The sequence below is a fragment of the Vespa velutina genome, chromosome 1 (assembly GCF_912470025.1).
Source record: "Vespa velutina chromosome 1, iVesVel2.1, whole genome shotgun sequence".
In the NCBI taxonomy this organism is placed as follows: domain Eukaryota; kingdom Metazoa; phylum Arthropoda; class Insecta; order Hymenoptera; family Vespidae; genus Vespa; species Vespa velutina.
This window is the reverse complement of record NC_062188.1, coordinates 9285867-9309713: the sequence shown is the minus strand read 5'-3', so window position 1 is coordinate 9309713 and position 23847 is coordinate 9285867. Positions and strand designations below refer to the sequence as shown.

Sequence of the window (23847 nt, the reverse complement as noted above, 5' to 3'; positions counted from 1 at the left end):
CAAAAGAATTTTGTATCTTTAGATTACGATTCTCAATGCGATTCTCATCGTCTTTGACCTCTAGGAGAGATATCTCTCTGAGTTGAACATTTCTATACAAATATATTTCGTAGAAATTCTTGCGGTAGGTCGTACACGACGAATGATGTTTTCCAATAGTGGAACTCAGTCTGTCGGCAGATGATTGGGAATTGGGGCGAGGCATTCACGTTTCGCGCTTCGAAAGATTCTCAACAATTTCGATCGTTTATCAAACGGTCGCCTTCTATTTGTAAATCTCTTTTCCCCCAATGGGACAGCCCGCCAACAAGTTCAATTATTTTGAGTCAACGAGACGCGGGTAACACCAAACAACTTTTCCCTTTCTCCCGTTTTTATTTATTTTGTTGTTTTTCTTTTCTCGTTCTCTCTCTCTCTCTCTCTTTCTCTTTCTCTCCTGTTTTCTCTCTCTCTCTCTCTCTCTCTCTCTTTCTCTCCCATTTTTTTTTCTCTCTCTCTCTCTTTTTCTCTCGTTCTCTTGCTCTCTCTCTCTCTATTACTTTCTTTTAACGTTGAAACGTAACTCGTAAACTCAATATATTCTAATTTATCCGACAAATTGGACGCAATTCTATCGGTAGGCCGTACTGATTCTTTTCATACCAATCTAATTATCTATTTTTGATTTCCTTTTTTTAATTCTCCTGAATTTTTATGAAAAAAAATTTTTATTGAACACTCACAGAAATCTAAAAAATTAAGATGGTATATTATTAAAAGAAATAATTTTTCTAGAAAAGTAATTTATGAAGTTGCTCGAGTGATTCAATACTCTCGACAGTTTAGTTTATTTTTTCCTCGATTCCTTAAAAAATGAATTAAATGTTTTTCCTCTTGCTACTGGCAATATGAACATTTCCGAGAAAATTTCCTGAGAAATATCCTCTTCTATGTATAACAAAGGATAGGTTGGAAAATATTTAATCGTTTAGGTTCGTTCTGCAATCGTCGTAATGCAGAATCAATTTTCTTAATGAAGGTCGTTAAGATGACAGCTGCCGCGATCAATTATCAAGAAAATAGATAGTATAAATATACGTTATCGTAGAAAAATACGTTATCGTCCTCTTTTTGGAAATTTTCATATGATAAGATAATAATCTCATGTGAAACGCGTTATCTATTATAAAATAGTAGTAGTCTGTCAATTGGCTTCGTCCAAATTTTTTATCTTTTTTTTTTATTTTAAGTAGTTGAATCGATATCACCAATATATTTGAAGTATTAAATATTTTAAATTTTTATCGGTAAAAAGAACGATGAAATTCAATATCAATTATTTATTGTCTAGATTGATTAAAATCAAGACAATTTTACTACTGAACAATTTCAAATGGTTGTTAAAAATCGAAAAAATCAACTTTGGGAAAAGTGATTTCGTTTATTAATAAGAGAATAAACTCATCGTCGACTGTAAACCGATGTCTAACGCGATAAGACGATAATCAGGATTATTCTTATCTATATACTCAATAACAACTTAAACGTCTTCCAGTTTCATCTCACTTCCAGATTCATCTTATTTTTATCTTATTTGCATTAAATATTACCTAGGTGGCTTTAACGAGCAGCCAAGATATTATAACTAAAGTAATAAGAAGAATGTTAGCCCTTCTAGACAGGACTTCTTAACGACCTTTAAAGAATCGACCTAAGTTTATCCTCCCTTTCTAAAGTCGGCACAGCCATCGTTGCTTCTTTTTATAAAAGTCATATTTTTTACTCTTAAATATCATCCGGCTTGACCTTTTGCCTTTGAGAGTAAAGAGATAAAGAAACTTTTGTTTTTTTGTACACAAGATGATTTTCAACAATATTTATTTTTTTTTAATAATAAAATTTGTTTCTTTTCTTTTTTTTTCCAAATAATAAGTAATACAAATACTTTTTCTTCGTAAAAATAATTATTTTATTCACATCGAGTTATTAAAATAAAAAAATAAAAACCTGAAGCCTCTGGTTGCATGTAAATGATAAAAAAGAAAAAAGGAAAAATATCCGTTAAAAATCGTATGTTCCATTTTTGTTTTTCTTTCTTAATTAAATCGGTTATTTATCAACCAATTATTATTGACAATTGAATATATACGATACTTCTCATGAACAAAAAAAACGTTCATGCTTTAACATCGACTATGTTAGTTGTATAACAGATCTATAATACAAAAAGAGAGATAGGATTTTCATAATTAAACACATTTATTGAATCTTTAATGGTGCGAGTACACATCGTCACGTCGACCAGCGCGTGACGAATACATAATTTTTACATAATAATTTACATAACGAAACCTCGTGCCTCGGAAAATTCATGAACACACACACACACACACACCATGCATACATATATATATATATATATATATATATATGTATATATTCTTAGAATTTACATAACATTATTAACACTCGGACTTGTATTTGGTCCAAATTTGAAAGGAAGGAACAACTTAAGAAATTAGGAACATATGTGTTACCTATTGGATTTATCACCCATAAAGATAATTGTTAATTTCAATTAAATTTTTTTGTTTTTTTGTTTTATAAATTAAATCTATCAATGTTTTTTTCCGAGAGCACGTCTGACTATGAATCAATATTACATAGAAAATAATAAATAGTCGACGATATTAACGACGATAATACTCAATGAAGCATCGTAGACATAGTCACAGACGAATCCGTGATAGAAAAATATAGGTATACAGGTATATGCGCATACACGTACAGGATGGTCCAAGAATTTCTCATTTAAAAACTACGCAGGCAAAAGTGTGGCCGATCTTATTTGATAAAATGCCAATGAAACTTTCAGCTTTTGCATACTAGATTTGAATTATTATTATCAACTACCTCTTCTTTCTTTCTTTTTTTCTCCTTCTTCTTCTTCCAATTTCTTTGTTTTTTCCTTTTTCTTCTTCTACCTCTTGTATCAATCTTAAATCTTTTATAAAATTTCTATGCGATCAATTTGCTCTTTTATTCTTTTTTTTTTTACGCGTCAATAAGAACGAACACTATCTACGTGGTCCTTAAATTCTTTGTTATCTCAACATTATGATGCTGTCCTGGTGTCCTTTAAGAAACATATAGACATAAATAAAAACCCATATTTATGGGCTTTCTGGATCAGGAACAGATAATAGATGAGGAGAAGGGATAAGAATTTTTCAAAAGAAAAATGACTTTTAACGACAATTGCAATTAATTTGAGGTCTAACGTTATTACGTTTTTATCTTTACGACAATAACAATGACGATAGTGGCTGTCGCTATTATTATCATTATTATAACTATTATCGTTATCGTTCTATGCTTTTTCATCGAACAACTTATTTGTTTTTATGACATTATACATTGATGATATATGCAGTTTGCACACGGGAGAGTTCGAATGTCATTACAAAAAAAAAAGGAGTAAAAATAAAGTAAAAAGAAATTAATAAAAAAAAAAAAATGAAAATGATATGTATGCAGTAATGATAGTAAAGTGAAATTTTTAGAACAATGACTAAAAGATATATACATCGATACACATGTGTATGTATATTAATTGACCACTGGACCATTAAATTGTTATTTGAACCAGCTATAGATAGGCATGTTTTAATTTTAAAATAAAGAAACGAACATCTGTCGATCGATCAATTGAGCGAGAAAGAGAGTGAAACCAAAGGTGCAAATTTTGTTTAATTATTACAATAACGTCGTTGGTAATCTGCATGTTTTGTATGTATTATATATTATATATACATATAAAAAGAATATATATTAAAATGAATTGGAAAATTTTCAAATAAACCATTAAAAATTTTCTCAAAACAACTCTAATATCATCGCGTAACGACAAGAACGTAAAACCCTGTTCATGTTTGTGCGCGTATGACGTAAGATAGAATAAATAAATAAACAACAAAAAAAAAACAAATAAAAAAAATATATAAGCCATCAAATGATGAAGCCAAAAATGTGTCATTTTTTTTTTTTTTTTTTTTTTATTTATTAGATTGAACGATGAACGTGAAATTCGAAAAATGTCAAAAAATGATGACGGGAGCTGTAAAATGGATAAAACATTTTTCGAAATGGGAAGTGACGAGGAGTAACGATGTAAGTATTTTGCTTGTGTTTGACATTAGATACAGGTACGAGTGCGCTTCTTCGCTCTATTTCACAATGGAATGGATTTAAAAAGTTTGGTCTTTCTCGAGTACGAAAGAAGAATAAAAAAAAAAGAAAATAGAGATACAATTCTCAAGTTCGATTCATCCTCCGAGTTTTCGTTCTTGTATTTATTTGTTTTTCTTTTTTTTTTTTTTTTTTTTTTTGATAGAGGACAAAGATCTTATTTGCGCATTGTCGCATATTTTATTTCGTACAACTGAACGTTTATCGAACGTCAAAACGATCTCGTTTCTTTTTCTTTCATTCTTTTTTTTTTCTTTTCTTTTCTGTTGGTATTTCTTTTTTTTTTCTTTTTTGCCCTTCCTCGCAATATCCACCCCCTTTTCACAATACTATTTTGGAAGACAAGACTCTTTCAGTATTCCATTGGGAAGTGAGAGCCTTACCGTAGAAACAACAAATTTAATCTTATCTCGCGACTCCCCCGCACGTGGAATCGATAATTTCTTTTACACTTTATAATTCTTCTTCTTTTTTTTTCTTTTTTCATTCGTTTCATTTATTTTCTTTATATCTCTTTTTTTTATTTATTTACTTATTAATTCATTTATTTATTTATTTATTTATTTATTTATTCTCTCGACACGACATCAAAAGCACTGTCCAACCAATCGACCTTTATCGCTCGCTCTCTTATTTCAACTCGATACAACTTTTTTATTTTTGCTAATAATAACTATTCGTGTTATTAGGAAATTTCCATAGGGGAAAGAAGGATTAAATTCGTTTATTTATTAACGCGAAATCAACGTTAAATAAGATTCACGATCTTATTTTTTATACATAAGTACATATTAATTTCGTTTTCTCTGATCATTCTTTTCTCACTTGTAATTGTTCTTGGTCGAATAGACGAGCAGAAAAAATTAATAACTAAATACCATAAACCCCATACTGGTGTTGTACTCTCGTATTTTCCTTGAGCTCGTGACATGGCTCATCTCTCTCACTTCAAAGAGAACGAGAGAGAACGAGAGAGCGAGGAAAAATGAGGGAAAACGAGAAAGAAAGAGAGAGAGAGCGAAAGAAAGCGAGAGAGAGAGAGAGAGAGAGAGATCCTTCAAAGAATATTTTTTTATTTCTGTCCCTCAAGGGTTCACGATAATCATTCTTTTCGAAGAAACGATTTGCTGGAGCAAATTCTCTTGGAAGAAAAAAAATATATTTTGGACATTTAAATTATCAAGATTATTTTTCCTGAGAGAATAAAAAAACAAGTAAAAAGATAAGAGAAAAAAGAAAGAAAAAAGTAATATAAATAAATTGTTCTCGACATAGGAGAAAAAAAATTAGACGTCCTTAGTATCATCTTCCGAGCCATTTTCCTGCTGTTGGTTGGACAGTGATGAACGATAAATGCACAAGGAGGTATGTATACGTTTAAGTGTGTTTGTCTATGTGTATGTACGTGTAATACGGCGCTCCTTTCTCGTATATTACGGGTGTCCCATTTAAATCGATTTTCTTTCGATTGAAGTCAATTGAAAAATTATAATTAGAAAATATAAAAAAAAAAGAATAATTAATCGACTTCTTTCCAACACCATTAAAGATTATTTTACATACAACGATTATAACGTTAATCGATTAAAATAGAACACCTTGTATACGTATAGATGTATTGTTGTTGTTATTGTTGGAAAGAATCATCTTCATTGTCAAACAGAGAGCAAGAGAGATAATTAGAATTATGTAACGATCGAGCTTGATCCTGTGCGATACGAAAAAGGAAGGATCCTCCATAAACGATCGTCGTCCTTCTATAGATCTCAAAATTTTAGATCTCATAGTTACGAAACTTGTTGACGACCTCGCTCGAAGCCTGCGAGTCCCACTCGATGTCACGCCGAGCACCATAGTAAATGTTAGCCCCACCCTCGCTGGCCCTTCTGTGAGCATTCGGGGCCTGACCTTTTACATGACCTGGTGAACCCTCGGCACCTCCCCCTCCACCACCAACGGTACTTCCATCCGGCAACATCCGGTCCTTCGTTTTTGGTGTACTCCAATGCATCGACTGCGAATTCATTCATTATTTTTTCACCCTCTTTTCTTTATTTATTTTTTCTAACTTCCTTTTTGTTAAGAGTAGTAAGGTAGTCATACATTAAAGGACTGCTATGACGTACGTTTAAAAATATCATAAATTGTTTCCTCTTATATATAATATTTTATGATTTATAATAATATTTTATGATTTAAATAATGACGTAAGAAGTTGCATTAAAATAATATTATTTTTAATTAAGTTGTAGCGGCTTATGATCATTTATTGATCCATTCATATTCACATTCAGATTTACCCTTATAAGACTTCTATGAGACTTTTAGAGATTTTTGAAAAAAAAAAAAGAAAAAGAAAAAGTTCTATAGATATTTTTACGTCTTTGTTACACTTTCTAAAGCATGCTTCCTTACAACACGCAAAACCGTCACAGTATATTATTTTCAAACAATGTTCACATTTCGCATAATGAGAAGGTAAATCGAGTCAAAGGAAGTGCAAACTCAAGATTTATTCCACAAGTACGTATGCATGTATACACGCGCCTCAACTTCGGAGAAAATGCAAAAGTTTACGGGACTGTTGTTTATGAAGTCTCGTTTGATCATATATTTAAGTAAGTACTTCGAAACATGGTACCTTCATAAAGTCTCGCTCATGAGCAAGTTATTTACCTATATTTTCTTCAAATGTTTACACAATCAAACGTTTTACGTTCAATAATTTACTATAGATTTTCATAAAACTTATCTTTGTATAAGCTTTACATCTTTTTATTTTCGAAAAAAATAAAAAAGAAAAAAGAATAACAAAAGAAGAAAATCATACTTACGTTATTTTATTATTTATTTAAATAATATATACCGCATATTTAAAATTCCACGAGTATTTTAATGCGTGAAAATGTCTCGTAAGTTCAATGTTCGATCTTCGAAACAACATTAACTTAATCGCCAAGTTAATTTTAGTTAAAATGAAACCAAAGTTTTGAAGAAATTAAAAAAAAATTTTTTTTTTTGTTATAACAACAACCGAGAAAAATTCACTCTTATAATTTTATTCCCGTTAATGGTTAACAGGTTAAATTTCTCGGACTATGAATATTCTTCTCTTTTCTTTTCTTTTCTTTTTTATTTCTTTTCAACTTACTTGATGAACGTGTTCCTTCATGCCAAGCCACTGCTTGTAGCTAATGGAAATACCGCTATGCCGCCACTTGTCGTAGTTGCTCCTCTTTTCTGGGTCGCATAGAATCTCTTTGGCATTCTAAAATAAGGTCGAAAATAAAATCGGCCAATAAAAATTTTTTAACGTCGCTTATTGTACGGATAAAAGAAATACATACTTTAAGTTTTTGAAATTTTGCCTCGGCTTCCTTGTCACCAGCATTTTTATCAGGATGATACTGTAGGGCTAGTGCCTTGTACTCTGCTATGATTTGCTCGACCTATGGCATAAAATCAAAAAAAGAAAGAGGTAAATAAATTTTTCTTCAATATTAATTGTATGAAGTTCATTATTTTCTTGTCAGAATATTCAATCATCAATGAGCATTGTTTGATTACGAAATATTGAAATTATTTCTATGTTAGGATATATAAAGAAACAAAGAAAAAAATTCAAGAGATAGAGAGTCATTGTTTAACTCGATTTATCAACATAGGTCAGTAACATTTATTGAAGATAATATGAATTCAACTTTAAACAATTTTATGAGTTATATGAATCGATAAATATTTTTGCAATCTTATCGGAAATTTATTTTATTACTATGTATGAAAAAAAAAATAAAATAGGAAAAGGACGAACAAACAAATGGGAATAATGATTCGCTATATATATATATATATATATATATATATATATCATCTTCATAAAAAAAAAATCAATGAAAAAATAAATTTCATTGATTACTTCGAATTTGAATTTTTTATTCTCGTTAAAAACGAGATGTGTATATAGCAAGCTAATCAAGAAAGATTTCACGGTGCATTTCACCTGTCATTAAAATTATCGCACAATAAACGATGTTACGAGTCGTTCAAATTGCATGCGACCTTCGAATGGAATTAAATTTCGGTTTCAAATTCGAGGTTGAGATGGACGATCAGAGTTCTATCCTTTTCATGCTAATTATCCTACTGGTATCAGGATTATTCTCTATCTCTGTCTCTCTCTCTCTCTCTCTCTCTCTCTCTCTCTCTCTCTCTCTCTCTCTCTCTCTCTCTCTCTCTCTCTCTCTTTCTCTCTCTCTGCGTGTGTCTTTTCTAACGATGTTTAATAATCGCAAACGATTATCGATAAACGATAATCGTATTTGTATATAAAACAGGTGCAAGAAGTAGATCAAATAACTTCTACTAGTAGATTTACGTATATGCGCATAACAATCCTCCTAATCACGAAACTGTTATCAGTTTGCAATTATTATTTTATCGCTAAAAAATTTTATTATCTAACGTGAAATTCAAACGAACCGATCGATATTAACGCAATTTCGTGAGAAATGATTCGATGGAAGGAAAAAATATAATCGTGACATTTTCTTTAAAAAAAAAAAAAAAAGAAGAAGAATCGATCTTAAAAACATTTAAGAGTTATTTTCAACGGCAAATCTAAAGGCAAATTAGACGAAACAAGTTGGAAAATCACTGTATGATATCAAATGGAATGAAATTTTTAAATACGTATTCTTGTTCCTTCTCTTTTTGTTTTTTGTCGTGGATGAATTCCGTTTAATAGCGTCCATCGCAATACTCCGTTGAATTTAATGGTGCCCCCTTTTGTTCAAAACTTTTCGCTATTTCAATGGACTACCGGGCACATTTTACGAGAGTACATTATTTACGAAAGAAGAGGAAAAAAGGGGAAAAAAGAAAAGAAAAAAGGGAAAAAGAAGAAAAGAAAAAAAAAGTAACGATACTCCTTTGATAATGTTACAAATGCATGCATGAAATAAGTGATCCTTTGTTTTCAGTTTAAAATTCATAAGTACGAGAAAAGAGTAAAGGGACAAGCATTGGTTATCTATAATATTAATCTCTCAATAATTATTTCTTGACCTAATTCATTTAGAACGAAATATTTATAACACTAAGTATTTTTTTTTTTAAGAATACAAAAAAGAATAGAACGAACACCTCACACATGTTCAAAATACACGTTAACAACAACATCCTTAAAATTTTAATCATTTTACCTCAGAAATATACTGATAATAATACTATTAAAAATGATAAACAGTTCGAAATATATAATCACATTTATATAACAAATACGATCTTTTCATTTTGGAATAAAATTACGGCTTTTAATGTAATCAGATAGATTTAAAATAATCGAATTATTCTATGACGATTATTTTATGATAAAAATAACTTTTGTCATCGTCGAGAAAAAATAGAGAAAAGTCGTAATCATCGATAACGATAACGGAATTGAAGTGACAAGGAACCGTAAAATATTAATATGAGCCTTTAAGTCGCTCTTTAAGTGAAATTATCGCCTTCACATTTTACATTAAAAGCCGTATTAAAGGACAGTACAAGTAGAAAAGTGTTTTAAGCTCAATACACGAATTTTTTAAAATTTTATTTAGCAAAGTTTAAATCGTTCTTCGCATGCATATTATATTTCTGATCCTTAACCTTCGTTGACAATATCGATAAAAATATTAAAATAGCAATTAAAATATTTGAATTACGGTTTAACATTTAATTTTATTAAAATACATTTTCGAATTTAATTATACTTAATTTAACGTATAACGTTTAAACTTCATCGCGCTTACAAAATTAAATATAAACAAAATAATACAAAAATAATTCAATAATAAAGTGTAACCATAATTTTATTTATCATTTAACGTTTCGGTTAACCTTTCGGTTTCGATCAACATTTCAAAATGAATGAACAAATTCGATTATACAAATCATAACAATTTGAAAATTCGATAGTAAATCGTAAATATAATTAAATTTTTTCAATAATTCAATAATCCTAAATATATATCTATGAATGATTATTATTTAGATAGATAAATTATCGAGATCCTTACCGTCGCTGACTCATCGCAGGATAGAAGAGCGTAAAGATCCTCGTCCTCGTCAGGCTTATAGTTGATCACGTCGTCGACACTCATTTTGCGTTAGATCAGATTGATTTAATTAACAAACAAAAATCTTCTTTTCCTTTCCGTTCGTTCGTTCGTTTTTCGTGAAATTTTAGAGCAAGAGAATATCAAGAAATAAACGAGGAGAATGAACAATTTTCTCGAAAAATGAAATTATCGTTGAATTTCTTGCGAGTAAGAAGAATCGATTATCGAGAAGATTGAAATGTTCTCTCTCTCTCTTTTTCTCTCTCTCTCTCTCTCTCTCTCTCTCTCTCTCTTGATAATAAACTCTCCGGCGCGAATATTCGTCACCTGTTGCCGTGTCTCGCACGTCGCCGACTCGGGCGCTCAAGTGACGAACGAAAGTGGGAAATCCGTGTCGGAGACCCGGAAAGACCCGATTCCCGGGAAATTCTCTGCGCATGCGCCCTCTACACCAACGATCCTACCCCTTTTCTCTCTGTCTCCCTCTCTCTCTCTCTTTCTCTCTCTCTCTCTCTCTCTTAGTATCTCTCTGTCTCCCTATCTCTCTCTCTCTTACTCCCTTTCTTTATGTATATATATATATATATATATATATATGTATATGTGTACGTGTATACGCATATATATCTTTCTCTTTGTGTCGTTCGTCCTTCCCCTTTTCGCGAATGCGCAGTCTATCGCACTTAGCGGCTGCTCTTCTTTTTCTTTCTCTTCCTCCTCTTCCACCTTCTTCTCTTTCTACTTCACAATAAGTAACGTCATCCGTGGTGTCTATCGCCTTGAATCCTTGACGAGGGACTCCAATTCAAAGGATTAATCCTGCAAAAAAAAAAGGAAAAGGACACGATGGATTATTTCCCAATGCGATCCAGAAAACGAGGCTTCCATTTAAGAAATTGATCACAATGAGAGAATTTCCTTCTCTCGTTGTAATTTTTATATTCCCATTTAACAGGTAAGTATAATCAAATGTTGTTTTACGAGGTTGTATATAAATCGTACGTTCGAGATGCATTTTGATAGCATGGTTATTTAAATATATTGCGACATTTTAATATATTTCGATAAAAAAATCGTGAATAATTTGTTAAATATACCCCTCCGATATGCTTGTTTTCTATGAGGATAAATCGTTTGTTTTTCTGTTCTATTTATTCTTCTCTTTTTTATTTTATTTTTTTTATTTCTTTTTTTACTTTGGAAAACTTTAAAAGATCGATCTCTATGCCGTAATTTAAGTGATTTTTATTATAGGGAAACTAAAATTGCCGGATATTCGACTATTGTCTGTATTGATTGAAAATCATACGTACGTTCGTCGAAATACATATATATACAAACAAATATATATATATATATATATATATATATATATATATATATATTATGTAAGTTGCGTGGGATAAAAATAAATAAAAAAAAAAAAGAAAAAATGTTTCTCGCAATATGATTATAAATAATAAATAAAAAAAGAAATGATTGATTTCCTCTGAAATCAATAGTGAATTTCATGAGAGAAAAATAAAACAAAAACAAGAACACGTGTTCATCGTTTGTTTCTTTCATGATTAATAAAATACATAGTGATTTCTCCTCTCATTTTATATACAAACATCATCTTCGTGTACGGACCTAATTACATTGTAAAGCATCGTTTTAATCGCACGAGACAAAACAATTGCAGCTCGTACTTGATACATGATGAATCATAAGCTTTCGTTTCAGCCTTGAATCCATTCCATAAAGTTACCTTTCAATATCTAAGCGGAACAACACACGAGCTAATACAGTATAGTACAGTAGACACCTGTTTGTGAGTAAAATCTGTTCGCGACACAGAAAAACTTTGTTCCACTTACAAATACTTATTAACGTTTTATTATATAACTCAATAATAAGAGTAGGAGATATTTTCAAGCAGGAGGTTTCAAGAAAATGAAGAGAAAAGGAAAAACAAATAAAAACTAAGAATGAAAGATAACGCAATGAGAAGTTAAGAACGCTAAGAAGATATTATCATTGGTCCTTGACATCTAGCGTCACAATTTCGACACACACGCACAACGAATTGTCCGATAGTATGAGAAATTAAAAAAAAGAAAAAATAGAAAAAATTGAATAAATTAAAATCTCTTTAAGTAGGAGAGATGTACCTTGAAAGATATCTGATAAAACGTGATCTCAATCTCTTCGATTGATCTTTAATTTCACGATCGTCACTTTCTCGTATTTAATAAAATTTATAATATTGAATAACCATATGATTTTTTTGATAATTTAATCGCGATCTCGATCGAAATTAAACCGTTTCAACGATCTAGGAATATTCAATTGAGACTATACTGCGCATAATACGTCTTCCACGTACGAGATTCCGGATACTTGTGGCTTTCACTCAACGCTCGATCAACCTTGAACCTTCTCTCTCTCTCTCTCTCTCTCTCTCTCTCTCTCTCTCTCTCTCTCTCTCTCGTGATCAGAGATCATGATTTTCTTTACCGACTGAGGATGCGTATCTCGCCATCTTGAAGGAACAATTCTTTTTTTTCTTTTCTTTTTTTTCTTTTCTTTTTTTTCTTTTCTTTTTTTTCTGTTTTTTTTTTCCTTTTATTAAATGATTAACGTTATAAATTCAGACTATAATACAAAATATTTGATCCTTTCCTTGGTACATTTAAGAAAAGAAAAAAAAAGATCTCCAGCTTTTATCCATTTTTATCTAATGGTAGAATCATAAAAGTGAAATCAAACAAGAATTTCGTTTCCGTATAAAGGAAAGAGTGGTCGCGGTCAATAGATTCAACGAACGTTACATTCAAATCGTGAAAAGAATGATGGAAGAATTCACTGGTATTTCGCTATTTTTCGAAAATCGTTATTGAATACCAGTATCGAAAAATTCGCAATCTCGAAATGTCGAAATTCTCGATGACGGGCAAGCGCGAATCAATACTGTGAAAAAATAAATTAAAAAATTCGAGGGCAGTCTGAAAAAAAAAAAAGGAAAGAAAGAAACGAACAAAAATTGGAACGTTGGAAGAGAAAGTGCCTGAAAACATACGACCCGGTTTACATGATAGCTTCGCTCGGTCTCTTGTAGTCGCCTACATGGCACTCTGTAAGCTCGTTAATTGAGTTTGAATCGGGTCTTGGAAACACGAAGACCTACTCCCAACTACAAGGCATTTGTACAAGACCAACATCTCGTATTATCTTGTGTCACATTAATTTACAGTAAATTTTGTAAAGCATAAGAATGCTCGTTAAATTACACACAATAATTCTATGGTAATAAAAATATTGAATATTATACGACTGTTCCTTTAAAATTATTTTCGATAACGAACGATGAATATCTTTATTCCAATTTTTCTTTTTTCTTATTTTTTTATTTTTTTTTATTTTATATTATCTTTAACGAGTCATTCATTATCAAACGAACGAGTTGAAGATGTCTTTCCTTCGAATGAAATATACACAGAAGAAATAAGTATTAACTAATGGAGAATATCTTTTCAACACAATATTTACTTACTCTGTAAATGTCGTTTGTGATATGTTCTTCGACTGTTGATATCGTAATCATTCAAGGGCATATTACATTTATTGTAAACATTTTTATCGTATCTTTTTAGATGAGCTAAAAAGAAGAACGTAATATTTCTTATGGAATTAACTCTATATGGGTCAATTAAATTTTCTTTTTAAACGAGGAAAAGTATGTATTTTCTTATACCGGTAATTAAGGAGACTTAATCTCATCTTTTATATAATCGAGAGATAAAGTAGGCATCTGTTTTTGAATTTGTTTTCAAGTCAAACAAGAAAAGTTGAAATGACTGGAGCTCGAGAATCTCGTCTCTGGTTTCGAGTAGTCTTACTTCGATGAATACTAAGAGAGAGAGAGAGAGAGAGAGAGAGAGAGAGAGAGAGAGACAGAGAGAGAGAAAGAAACAGAGAAAGAGAGAAAGAGATAAATATGTTGCCTAGTTTTATATTATCCGAGATATATGACTCTATAAAAAGAAAAATTGCCTTTTCGCTTTAAAATTTTTATTTCTTACTTACGTGTGTTTGAAATTTATGTTCAGAATAATTTTTTTTCTTTTTTCTTTTTTCTTTTTTCTTTTTTCTTTTTTCTTTTTTCTTCTTTCTTTTTATCCCATAAATTCTTTTATCGCTTTCTTTGTGTTATTAACCAATATTCAAGCTATTAAATCATTTATGAGGAAAGAAGAAATGATATATATATATATATTAATATATATATTGTATGTAATATACATAGATGTATAAATAACAAAAATGTACGCACATATGATGTTATGTAAAATCAATTTCATCGAATATTTTTATGTCACTTCCATATTATTCCATATATATCCGATATTCTATATTGACATTACATAGATACCTTCGATTAAAAAAAAAAAAAAAAAAATAGGGAGAAACAGAAAGAGAGAAAGTTTGCTTTTTCGCAGCCGTTGCGAGTGCATGAACGTGGACAAATAGAAAAGTGTGTGTTAGTGACATGTTGATTTTTCACAAGTGTTATTTAATGTGTCAATTTAAAAGTTATATTTTTTTGTTTTAACCGATTTGTTCTAAATAATTACTGATCGATAATAAAAAATTACTAAATAAATACTAAACTGATAAAAAAAGTTTATAATAAATTAAACATACATAGGTATATTTATAGATATAAATATGCATACGATATATAATATTTGACTTTTCATTTTTATTTATTTTTTCTTTCTTTTTTGATCTATGTTTTTCTTACGTAATACATACTTATAGTTTGTATTTTTGTATTTATTACGTAATATATTTATAGTTCGTAATATATTTATAGTTTGTATTTTCATTATTTTTAGTAAAAGTAAGTGCATATAATAATAATCCTCATGTTGTTTAGACCATCATTAGAAAGTCTAATTCTCTTGGGGATCACTTGGATGAATAGAACAGAGAAAGGGAGTGGAGACAGATACAAGGAGGAGGGAAAAATAGGAAGGGAGAGGGCATTGAAGGAGACACTAAAACGTGACTGAATGCATAAAATCATTATGCATTCGACTTGCCTTCGTGAAAGACGACGCTGATTATCGCCACCTTCGTTTACAGCTGTTAAGTCGAGGTATTGTTTCGAACCATCACCTTGCCTTTCGCCGTTGAAGAAAACAAATGCGCTTACCTTGCGATTTCATGCTTTTGAGTATTTTTTCATTTTTTTTTATAAGAGCGAACTTTTGCCATTAAAGTTCGATAATGAGAAACGCAAGTTACAAATATTTCAAAAGAAATTTTAACGAGAGAATTCGAATTGATTGTTATATAGCATATTCTTGTAACTTTATTATTTTACTCCTAGGTTCATTTGTTAAAAAGAATTAAAAAAAAAAAAAAAAAGGAAAGAATATATACAAGATGTTCCATTGGAAATTTCTTGCGCAATTATTTTCCAAATTATAGGCCGAATAAAAAAATATTCCAGATAGAATTTATCCTGTTTTATGGAGAGAGAGGGAGGGCGTTAAAAAAGGGTTACAGTCGTCACGAATCTTTTCTAGGTGGACGTGTTTTCAAAATTTCAAGGCGACCATTATTTCTTTTATATATGGAACTTGAACTACCTTGAAACCCCAAAGTGTTATGGTCAATGAATTCCACTCGGAATGAGGTACACGCCTGTCTATATATAAACATACAGATTCATATAAAACGACAAAGGTCACCTTGAAATGTCGAAAGCACGTATATCTAAATAGTTGTTACCGCCATAAGGCGTCGCCTCCAAAAGCAAGGTAAGTTTTGTTTGAAAGATTATTTGAAACGTGCTATAATTTGAAAAATAATTAAGTGCGAAACTTAATATGAAACACTCTATATATATATATCATCTAATCTACTTTTCTCGATATTTAAATATTGTGTAATATGAATATAAAAAAAATAAATTTACGTGTCTTACGAAAATAGTTACAATCGAATAATAATATTCAATAATATTTAACTGTTGAGAAAAGTAAATTATATACACACACACACACACATACACAGTGTGTTTCGAAACGTGTGGGCATAACTTTACGAGTGGATTGAGCATATTAAAATAAGAAAAGAAGTTCATATAAATGATATGATATAAATTATCGACATGATATTATCTCTGAGATTCTCAATCGAATTTCTGTCTTTTAATAACTCTTTTGATAAGCTGAATTGATTGTGGGAGGACTTTTATCTGCGGTGATACCTCAGATTTACGATTACGATTAAAACACGGTTAGTATTAGTTTAAAAAATGATTACTTTAGAATACAGTAGTAGATAAAGTTAAAATACTCGGACATTATTTATTATTCAAGGATTGCCCAACAAATTCAAACATTATGAAGTAACTTTCATATAATTGAAACGAGTCAGAATCTCAATGATAAGACATTCAGAACCATGTTTTCCGATTTTTTTTTTTTTATCATGCAATCCAATACATATGTTTGGAATGATAATGCGGTAGAAATATTCATAATGTAAAGCTTTTAAGATCTTGATAGACTGTAGTCATTATATATTATTTTATAAATGCAGCTGTTTTCGTTATCTTCTCGCAAGAATATTTTACGAAAATATTATAGAAATATTTAAAAAATTAATTCACTCTCCTCGGTCCGGCCTCCAAAGAAGGGGATGTTATTTCATGTAACTCATTAACAATTGAACGCGGCTCATAAGTTGAGAAATGCTGACCTAAAAACTCATATTCGAGCCGAAGATGATAACTCTGAGAAATTTCTCTAAATGCAGTTAAACAATTGACATAATCAAAAAACAACTATATCTCGGGAACAAGCTCATATCGGGCATATGTTTTTATAGAACTTTTTTTTTTATTTTAATATACTGAAATCTATATATTCTGAAACATCCAATATATGTAATCTACTTTTTCTCGATATTTAAATATTGTTGAATATAATTATTTAATTGTAACTATCTACGATCTACACAAAAAGACATACAAATTTAATCTAAAAGATTTATATTTGTTTAGAAACAAAGTGATTTTTTTTCGATAGTACTGCATTAAAAAAGATTCAGATTTTTTACTTATGAATATTTAGATTACTCGTAAATTAATGTAAAGATTAAAAGAAACACTATACTATTGTAATTATCCATATTTAAATAGAAAATGTAAAAAAAACTACATAGAATTTTCAACAAAAAATTTTTGTTTTTACGAGAGATAAATATATATATATCTATAAAAGATGGGAAGCGCGTAGAATAAAGTAAAAGAACAAAAATAGACGAAAAAGGAATAGGAAATAATGAGAATGGCGTTGAGAGAGTGTTAATTTTTTGCCTGATGGTAAGATTCTGTCGTACGAGCCTAATCTTTGAAATCTGGCTCGTGCTATAAAAATCTGGTGGCCGTGCTTAGTAGCTTATCGATTTATGGAGGAAAACATGAACATAATAAAATGTGGTCGGCAGTTTGAGCGAGCATCGTCCACTACGCTACGATTTGTCAAATTAGAAAGAAAGGAGACGGAGAAAGAGAGAGACATTGACAGCTGGTCTACATGTGTTTCACACATTTAAGAGTACGTAGAATCCTGTGCATTCACTACCTCGTAACATTCGCCCTATCGCAACTCTCAAAAATGTAATTTTCCTCCACGAAAAAATTATTTTTTCTCCAGCCATTCCAAGTCTTCCTTTTATGGAACATCCTAATTACGACCCTTCATGATAAGAAAAAGAAAAAGAAAAAAAAAAAGAAAAGGAAAAAATTTTTTACTACAACCTTTCCTATACTTGCGAAGACATTCTCGTTATTTATAATAGTAACGTATCTATTATTATATTGAAAACTTTTTCGTTTTTATGCAATTCGATTTCAATTTAAAATTTTAACCCATAAATCTATTCGTCCAAAAGAAAAATTATATAATTTAACAGAAGTATCTTTTCTAGTACGAGAAATACCGGATAACTTTATGAAATTGTATCATTGAAAGTTCACTTCGTACTTCATCTTAATCAAACTTCCGAGAACAAGATTCGATTCTGTTAAATAAGATTAACTCGAAGTTCACAAAATTTGCGAAACTAATTTTCTTTGAAACTTTTCTTTTCGACAATACGTATAACATCGAAGACAAATTCTGATAGAAGAAAGGTTACCGTTCTAAAACCAGAAGAAGCGATAAAAGAATAAAAGAGGGAACGTGATGTCAGAAGGGTCGAACCCTTTTCTCGCGAAGGAAAGGAGCGTGCTGGTTTAAGAAGGAAATACATCGCCGCGCTTCGTTTCCTTACGCACATGCGTAACAGACACGCAAGCGTGCACGCGCGCATCACTAACCTTACCTCAACAGAAATTTTCGATAGGCTTACTATGTGAAAATGCTATCTTCCTTGCCTTCGTGTGTTTTTTTTTTTTTTTTTTTTAACTTTAAGTAGTACACGCATATGCTTCCTTAACGTAAAACGCATCATGTTCGTGAAACATTTATTTTATATAATTATAAACCTTTAGAATCAATTAAATTGGTCGATCGTTTTTTTATTTTTATTTTTACTTTTTTTTATGTTGAAAAAAGAATATTAACGACGAAATTACACGTGCTCGATGAAAAGAGATCTAATAATGAATTTCTTATTTAATATTTCTATATGTCGACCTTTTCCACCTTTTCTTCCCCGTGCTAAATTTCACCTTTCCTTCCTCGAGCTAAATTCAAAAGTTCATTCAAATTCTTCGATAAAGTAAGAAAATCGATAATTTCAATATTGAGATTTCTTTAGGTCATTTCCATTTCCCTTTTATTTTTGTGAACGTAAAAGGATTTTATAATCTAATCCTTCATATAAAAAAACTATCAGCCCATCGGGAAAATCTATACGTGATCTTTGAAACGTTTTGAAGTGTAGAGATCAAGATTAGTGTGTTTTCCATCGAAAGATAAACAGAATATAGTAGAAACCATAAGAGGAAAAACTTGACCTTGATTATTAAGGAGACTTATGTCTTATCTGTTTCATAATCTTACAAACCATCAGATTTATCCTTTTATAGAAGCTTTAACCCTTTTATCTTTCCCCTTTTTTTCCTTTTCATCATCGAAACTTCACATCTCGATGCTTACCCCCTCTTTCTTAAGCTATTCATTCTCTTTTTCTCCTTCTCTCTCTCTCTCTCTCTCTCTCTCTCTCTCTTTCTCCCTCTTTCTTTATCTATGTATATCTCTTCTTCTCTCTCCTTCTTTTTTGTAGAGCCAAACGGTCTCGGTACCATTTCGCTCCGTCCTTATTTATCTCGAAATAACGTTGTCGTGCGTATAGTGGCTTAAATGGGCGTTTCTTCGTACGTTGCCAGATGCGTGGGTGGTGGCAGTGAAGTGAGAGAGAGAGAAAGAGAAAAAGAGAAAGAGAAAAAGAGAGAGAGAAAGAGAGAGGGAGGGAGAGAGAGTAAAAGAAAAAGGGAGAAAGAGACAAGAATAAGAGAAGGAGAGCACGAACACGACGATGGTCACATGGCCACGCTCGAGTCTTCCTCTTCTTCTTCTTCTGGCCCGACTGTCAGTATTCCGTGAAGTGTTGTACCGTGCTTGCGTGCAGTGCCGTTTCCTTCGTCGTCCACGACGACCCTGATGAAGACGAGAGTGAATCGAATAAAAACGATTTTGACGTTAGACTACGTTCGGTTTACTCGAGAAAACTTTCACTTTCTCTTTACACCTGCTACGAGGGGAGGTTGATAACTAATTTGTACTAAGGTGGGGAATAGTGTGTGTATAGAAAAAAAGTAAAAGAAACATTTTTTAATACAAGAAAAGAGAAGAGAAGGAGAAAGAGAGAGAGAGAGAGAGAAAGAAAGAGAGAGAGAGAGAGAGAGAATGATCGAGTCGCTGACAGGTGAATATTAGAGGTAAGAAAGAATTATTTTCTAGATTGGATCGAAAGTTGAAAAGTTTGCCAGAACTAACTCTTAAGAATACGTGTTACGTATTCTTAAGAGTTAGTTTAAATAATTTATTTAGAGTCTTATTGATAATCTGAATCGATCGGATCTATCGATCACTGGTTCGATCGTTCTATTCGCCTGTTCGTGACGTCAAAAGTAAAATGGATTCAAGGAGATAGTATACAAGGGACAATAACAAATAGCCGTAATGTGTTATTATCGTACTCTGTAGTGAGTACAGTGTCTATAAGATGTTATACGGGCTAATACTTCGTGGTTATTATTATCTTGAATATTTAGAGGGCAAATGGTAAGCAGCAAGAAATGCGTCGTAGCTCTCGATCGAATCTGATGATGATCACCAATCGTTTAATGTAGATATCGATTTTTCGCGTCGAAATCTATGTAAATCCGATCGTTTCAATGTCGATTTTATTAGCTAATGATTTATAGCTGGAATTAACAATTGGAATTAATTATCTTTTAAATTAACAATGAACTATTAATTATTATTAAATTAACGGTTTTAAATAATCATGAATTACTTTCCATAAGTATAATAATCTTTTAAAAGGAGTGAATTGTTAATTTGTTATTTGTGTTCGCGTGCGTGAGTTAGATCGTCATTTACATATATGTTAAATTTATTTTTAAATAAATTTTTTGATCTTACACGAGCACGTAAAGTTTTATTTTTCAAGCGTGTAAGATCGACTTAATGATTGTCGATGCGAAAAACGATTCCCTCGCGTTCCGAGGCGCGCGAATGAAAACAAATCATTAGTCAATGCTTAAAATAATAATTTGTTAGCTATTTTCGAGGTAAAACAAATTCCACGAAGGACGACGCTCAGGACGGATCAAAGTTCGCCCCTTGCCGATTTTTTAGAGGAGTCAAAGATTTTTCACAAGTATTCTTAATATCGTTGAACGTCTGCCAATCATATGAGTTTCAAAAACATTCGTTCTATCTTATTGAAGAATTAACTCATTATCAAAAGATAATTTAACGTCATCGAAGAAAAATGTCTGATCCGTGTACTTTCTCTTGATGAAAATATTGATGGTGAATTTACACCTCTGATGTAATTTACAAATAAACCTATCACGAAATAATGATAAATAGAGATATCTGAATATATTTATTATATCAATAATATATATATATATATTATGTTTATATATATTATATTTATATATATATATATATATATATATATATATATATATACATAAAAAAAAGAAGATCGAGTTAATTATTTATTTCTAATTAAGTAATTAATGTTTATATTGAAAAATACGAATTATTAGGTATATGATTCGAATTATTTTTATAATCATCATCTCATATGTATTAGAAAAAAATTGGATAATAATAAATAACTATAGTAATAAATAAAAAATAAAAGGCAGAAAAAAATATATGAAAAAACGAGAGAGCTGCGTTTACGTTCCACGCTTAGCGTTCCAGAGGGACGAATATTTTTAGGGTTGCCCATGTTGAGGAATCTGTACGAATATTCCATTAGGAATTAGGCAGGCAGCTCACCGCGTATATTAATAGATCGAACCTGACAGCCGAATCTGAGCAGACGCGAGGAGTGCGTCTTTCGTGTTTCATACGACACGACGCGAAATCGTTTCTCTCTTCTTCAAGCACACAGCTTTCAAACTAAACCAATTCGAATCTTCGCTTTCGAATCCACTTTTTTTTAACCTTTTTTTCTTTTAATTTTTTTCTTCTTTTCTTCTTACGAATTTTGCATTCCAAACCGGCGCCTTTCGGGCTTTTGGTATTTTTCAAACATCGAAAAAATGCAGCGTGAATAAAAATAAAAAAAAAAAAATAATATCGTAACAAAAATATTGTATATTTAATTACTACGAAACGATTTATTTTATGTTACAAAAATTAAATTTGAAAATTGACGAGAATAGAAAACTAGATAATTTTTTTATCTAGTATACAATTGAAACGAAATTTAAAAATCAACAAGAGAAAAAATATAAATAATCTTTTTTTGAAAAAATAGCACTTGGATAAACATAAAATAAAAATAGAATTGATTTGTTTCTCAAATTTATTGCAGTAAAAATATGATATATTTAATGATAATTATACGAAATGATAAAAAAAATTTAATTTGAAAATTCACAAGAACAGAATAATAGATAAATTTCTTATATAATTAAAAGTGAATTTAAAAATTCAGAAATATTCAAGAACAGAAAAATAGGCCAGATCTCGAATTAACGCATACTTACTACTTATTTTTATCCTTTTATCATTTTTGCATAATATCCTTGGAATTTTAAAGACTAATAACAATAGAAGAAGAAGAAGGAAAAGAAGAAAGGTGGTCGAACTGAAAGATGTTTTGAAGGATTGACACGTTCACGTCGCAGTTTTACTTCCTGCTTACCTTTTCAAGCATCTATCATAACCCATACGGAATCATTTCTGTTGTCATAATCAAGAACCTTGTTAGAAAAAGACGATACGAAAAGGATGACAGATGATATGAAAATTAATTTTGTAAATTCGCCATTGACGACGCATTTAAGAACGGACGATCCGAAAGTAAGGCGGGCGAATAGTAAGAAGGTCGAGACTACGTTTGCTCGAGCATATATAGACATCTAAATCGTGCCACGACGGACGGTGCCATAAGCGCGATGCTTTTTATTACGTAAGTGTCGAACAATGCGTTTAAAAATATGTGCCGAATATGCTCGCACCACGAAAAATCATCGACGTCATGATCGAATGAAAGAAAAAAAAAGAAAAATTAAAGTTTATCGTTGCTTGATCGTTTTGTTATTAAAATCCGTGTCATTGTAATTCGACATTTTCATGGAAGAAAAGAAAGGAAAAAGAAAAAGAAAAAGTCTCCATAATAAAATATCATAGAATAAACAAAAGGATTTTATTACTTTTTTATATTAATGAATATAGAATTTCCAAGTAAATCATTGAACAACTATTCATCAAAATTGTTTACACCTTTTATCATTGAGTTAACTTTCCGTGAACCGCGAAATTCTCAGGAAAATAATGATTTACATTGTAAAGAGCTTAAATAACACGTTCGTTATCATATTGCGTTTTACCGTATTTTAAACGGGTCGATGATATTATTAATAACATACGTAAACACGAGAATTTGCATTTCCAATTGATCCGACTCAACATGATTCATTAAAAAATTTCGAAATACAATATTGGTTTAAAAAAAAAAAATATGAATCATATAGAATTAACGCTAAAATAATCGACAATTATTCCGATATATTAAAATCTATCTCATATAGATATATTTCAGAAAAAATTTATCATATTTACATATAATAAAAAAATATTGTAATAACTATTGAGAAATATTAGAGAGGAATGAAATGAAAACTAGTGGAATGAAATTTATAGTAGAAATTTTTACTAAATAATCACTTTGACGTTTTTCGAAGTGATTATAATAAAACATGAAACTTTTACATTTTTCATAAATAAATAAATAAATAAATAAAGATCTCAAAAAG

The 23847-nt window shown here is 30.6% G+C and overlaps 2 protein-coding genes across 8 annotated transcripts in view; one reads left to right on the top strand and one right to left on the bottom strand.

The window, feature by feature from the left end:
• Positions 1-2544: 2544 nt before the first annotated feature.
• LOC124948801 (J domain-containing protein) lies at positions 2545-12702 on the bottom strand. 2 transcript variants are annotated; one of them, XM_047492995.1, is made up of 5 exons: positions 12482-12702; positions 10287-11147; positions 7575-7676; positions 7379-7495; positions 2545-6241 (listed from the first exon to the last, which is right to left on the bottom strand). In XM_047492995.1, exons 2-5 carry the CDS (start codon positions 10368-10370, stop codon positions 6002-6004), a joined length of 543 nt encoding a protein of 180 aa, XP_047348951.1. In that variant the 5' UTR covers positions 10371-11147; positions 12482-12702; the 3' UTR covers positions 2545-6001. The 2 variants fall into 2 exon arrangements, with proteins under 2 accessions (XP_047348951.1, XP_047348961.1); XM_047493005.1 differs by lacking the exon at positions 12482-12702 and adding an exon at positions 11961-11976.
• A 7032-nt stretch (positions 12703-19734) lies between these two features.
• Positions 19735-23847, top strand: part of LOC124946964 (phosphoinositide 3-kinase adapter protein 1) — a 39719-nt gene continuing 35606 nt past the window's right edge. The window contains exon 1 of one of the 6 annotated variants that reach the window (XM_047488498.1): positions 19735-20274. The gene's annotated coding sequence lies outside the window, so the exon portion shown is untranslated. The remainder of the gene's footprint in view (positions 20275-23847) is intronic. The other 5 variants (XM_047488487.1, XM_047488477.1, XM_047488510.1 and 2 more) reach the window with 5 other exon arrangements.

What these genes read in the sequence shown, in the direction of transcription:
- LOC124948801 (XM_047492995.1), bottom strand. Translation starts at nt 10,370, where the DNA reads ATGAGTGTCGACGACGTGATCAACTATAAGCCTGACGAGGACGAGGAT. An exon ending in CAAAATTTCAAAAACTTAAA is followed by an intron (nt 7,496 to 7,574) that starts GTATGTATTTCT and finishes ACCTTATTTTAG; the next exon opens with AATGCCAAAGAGATTCTATG. An exon ending in TGAAGGAACACGTTCATCAA is followed by an intron (nt 6,242 to 7,378) that starts GTAAGTTGAAAA and finishes ATGAATTCGCAG; the next exon opens with TCGATGCATTGGAGTACACC.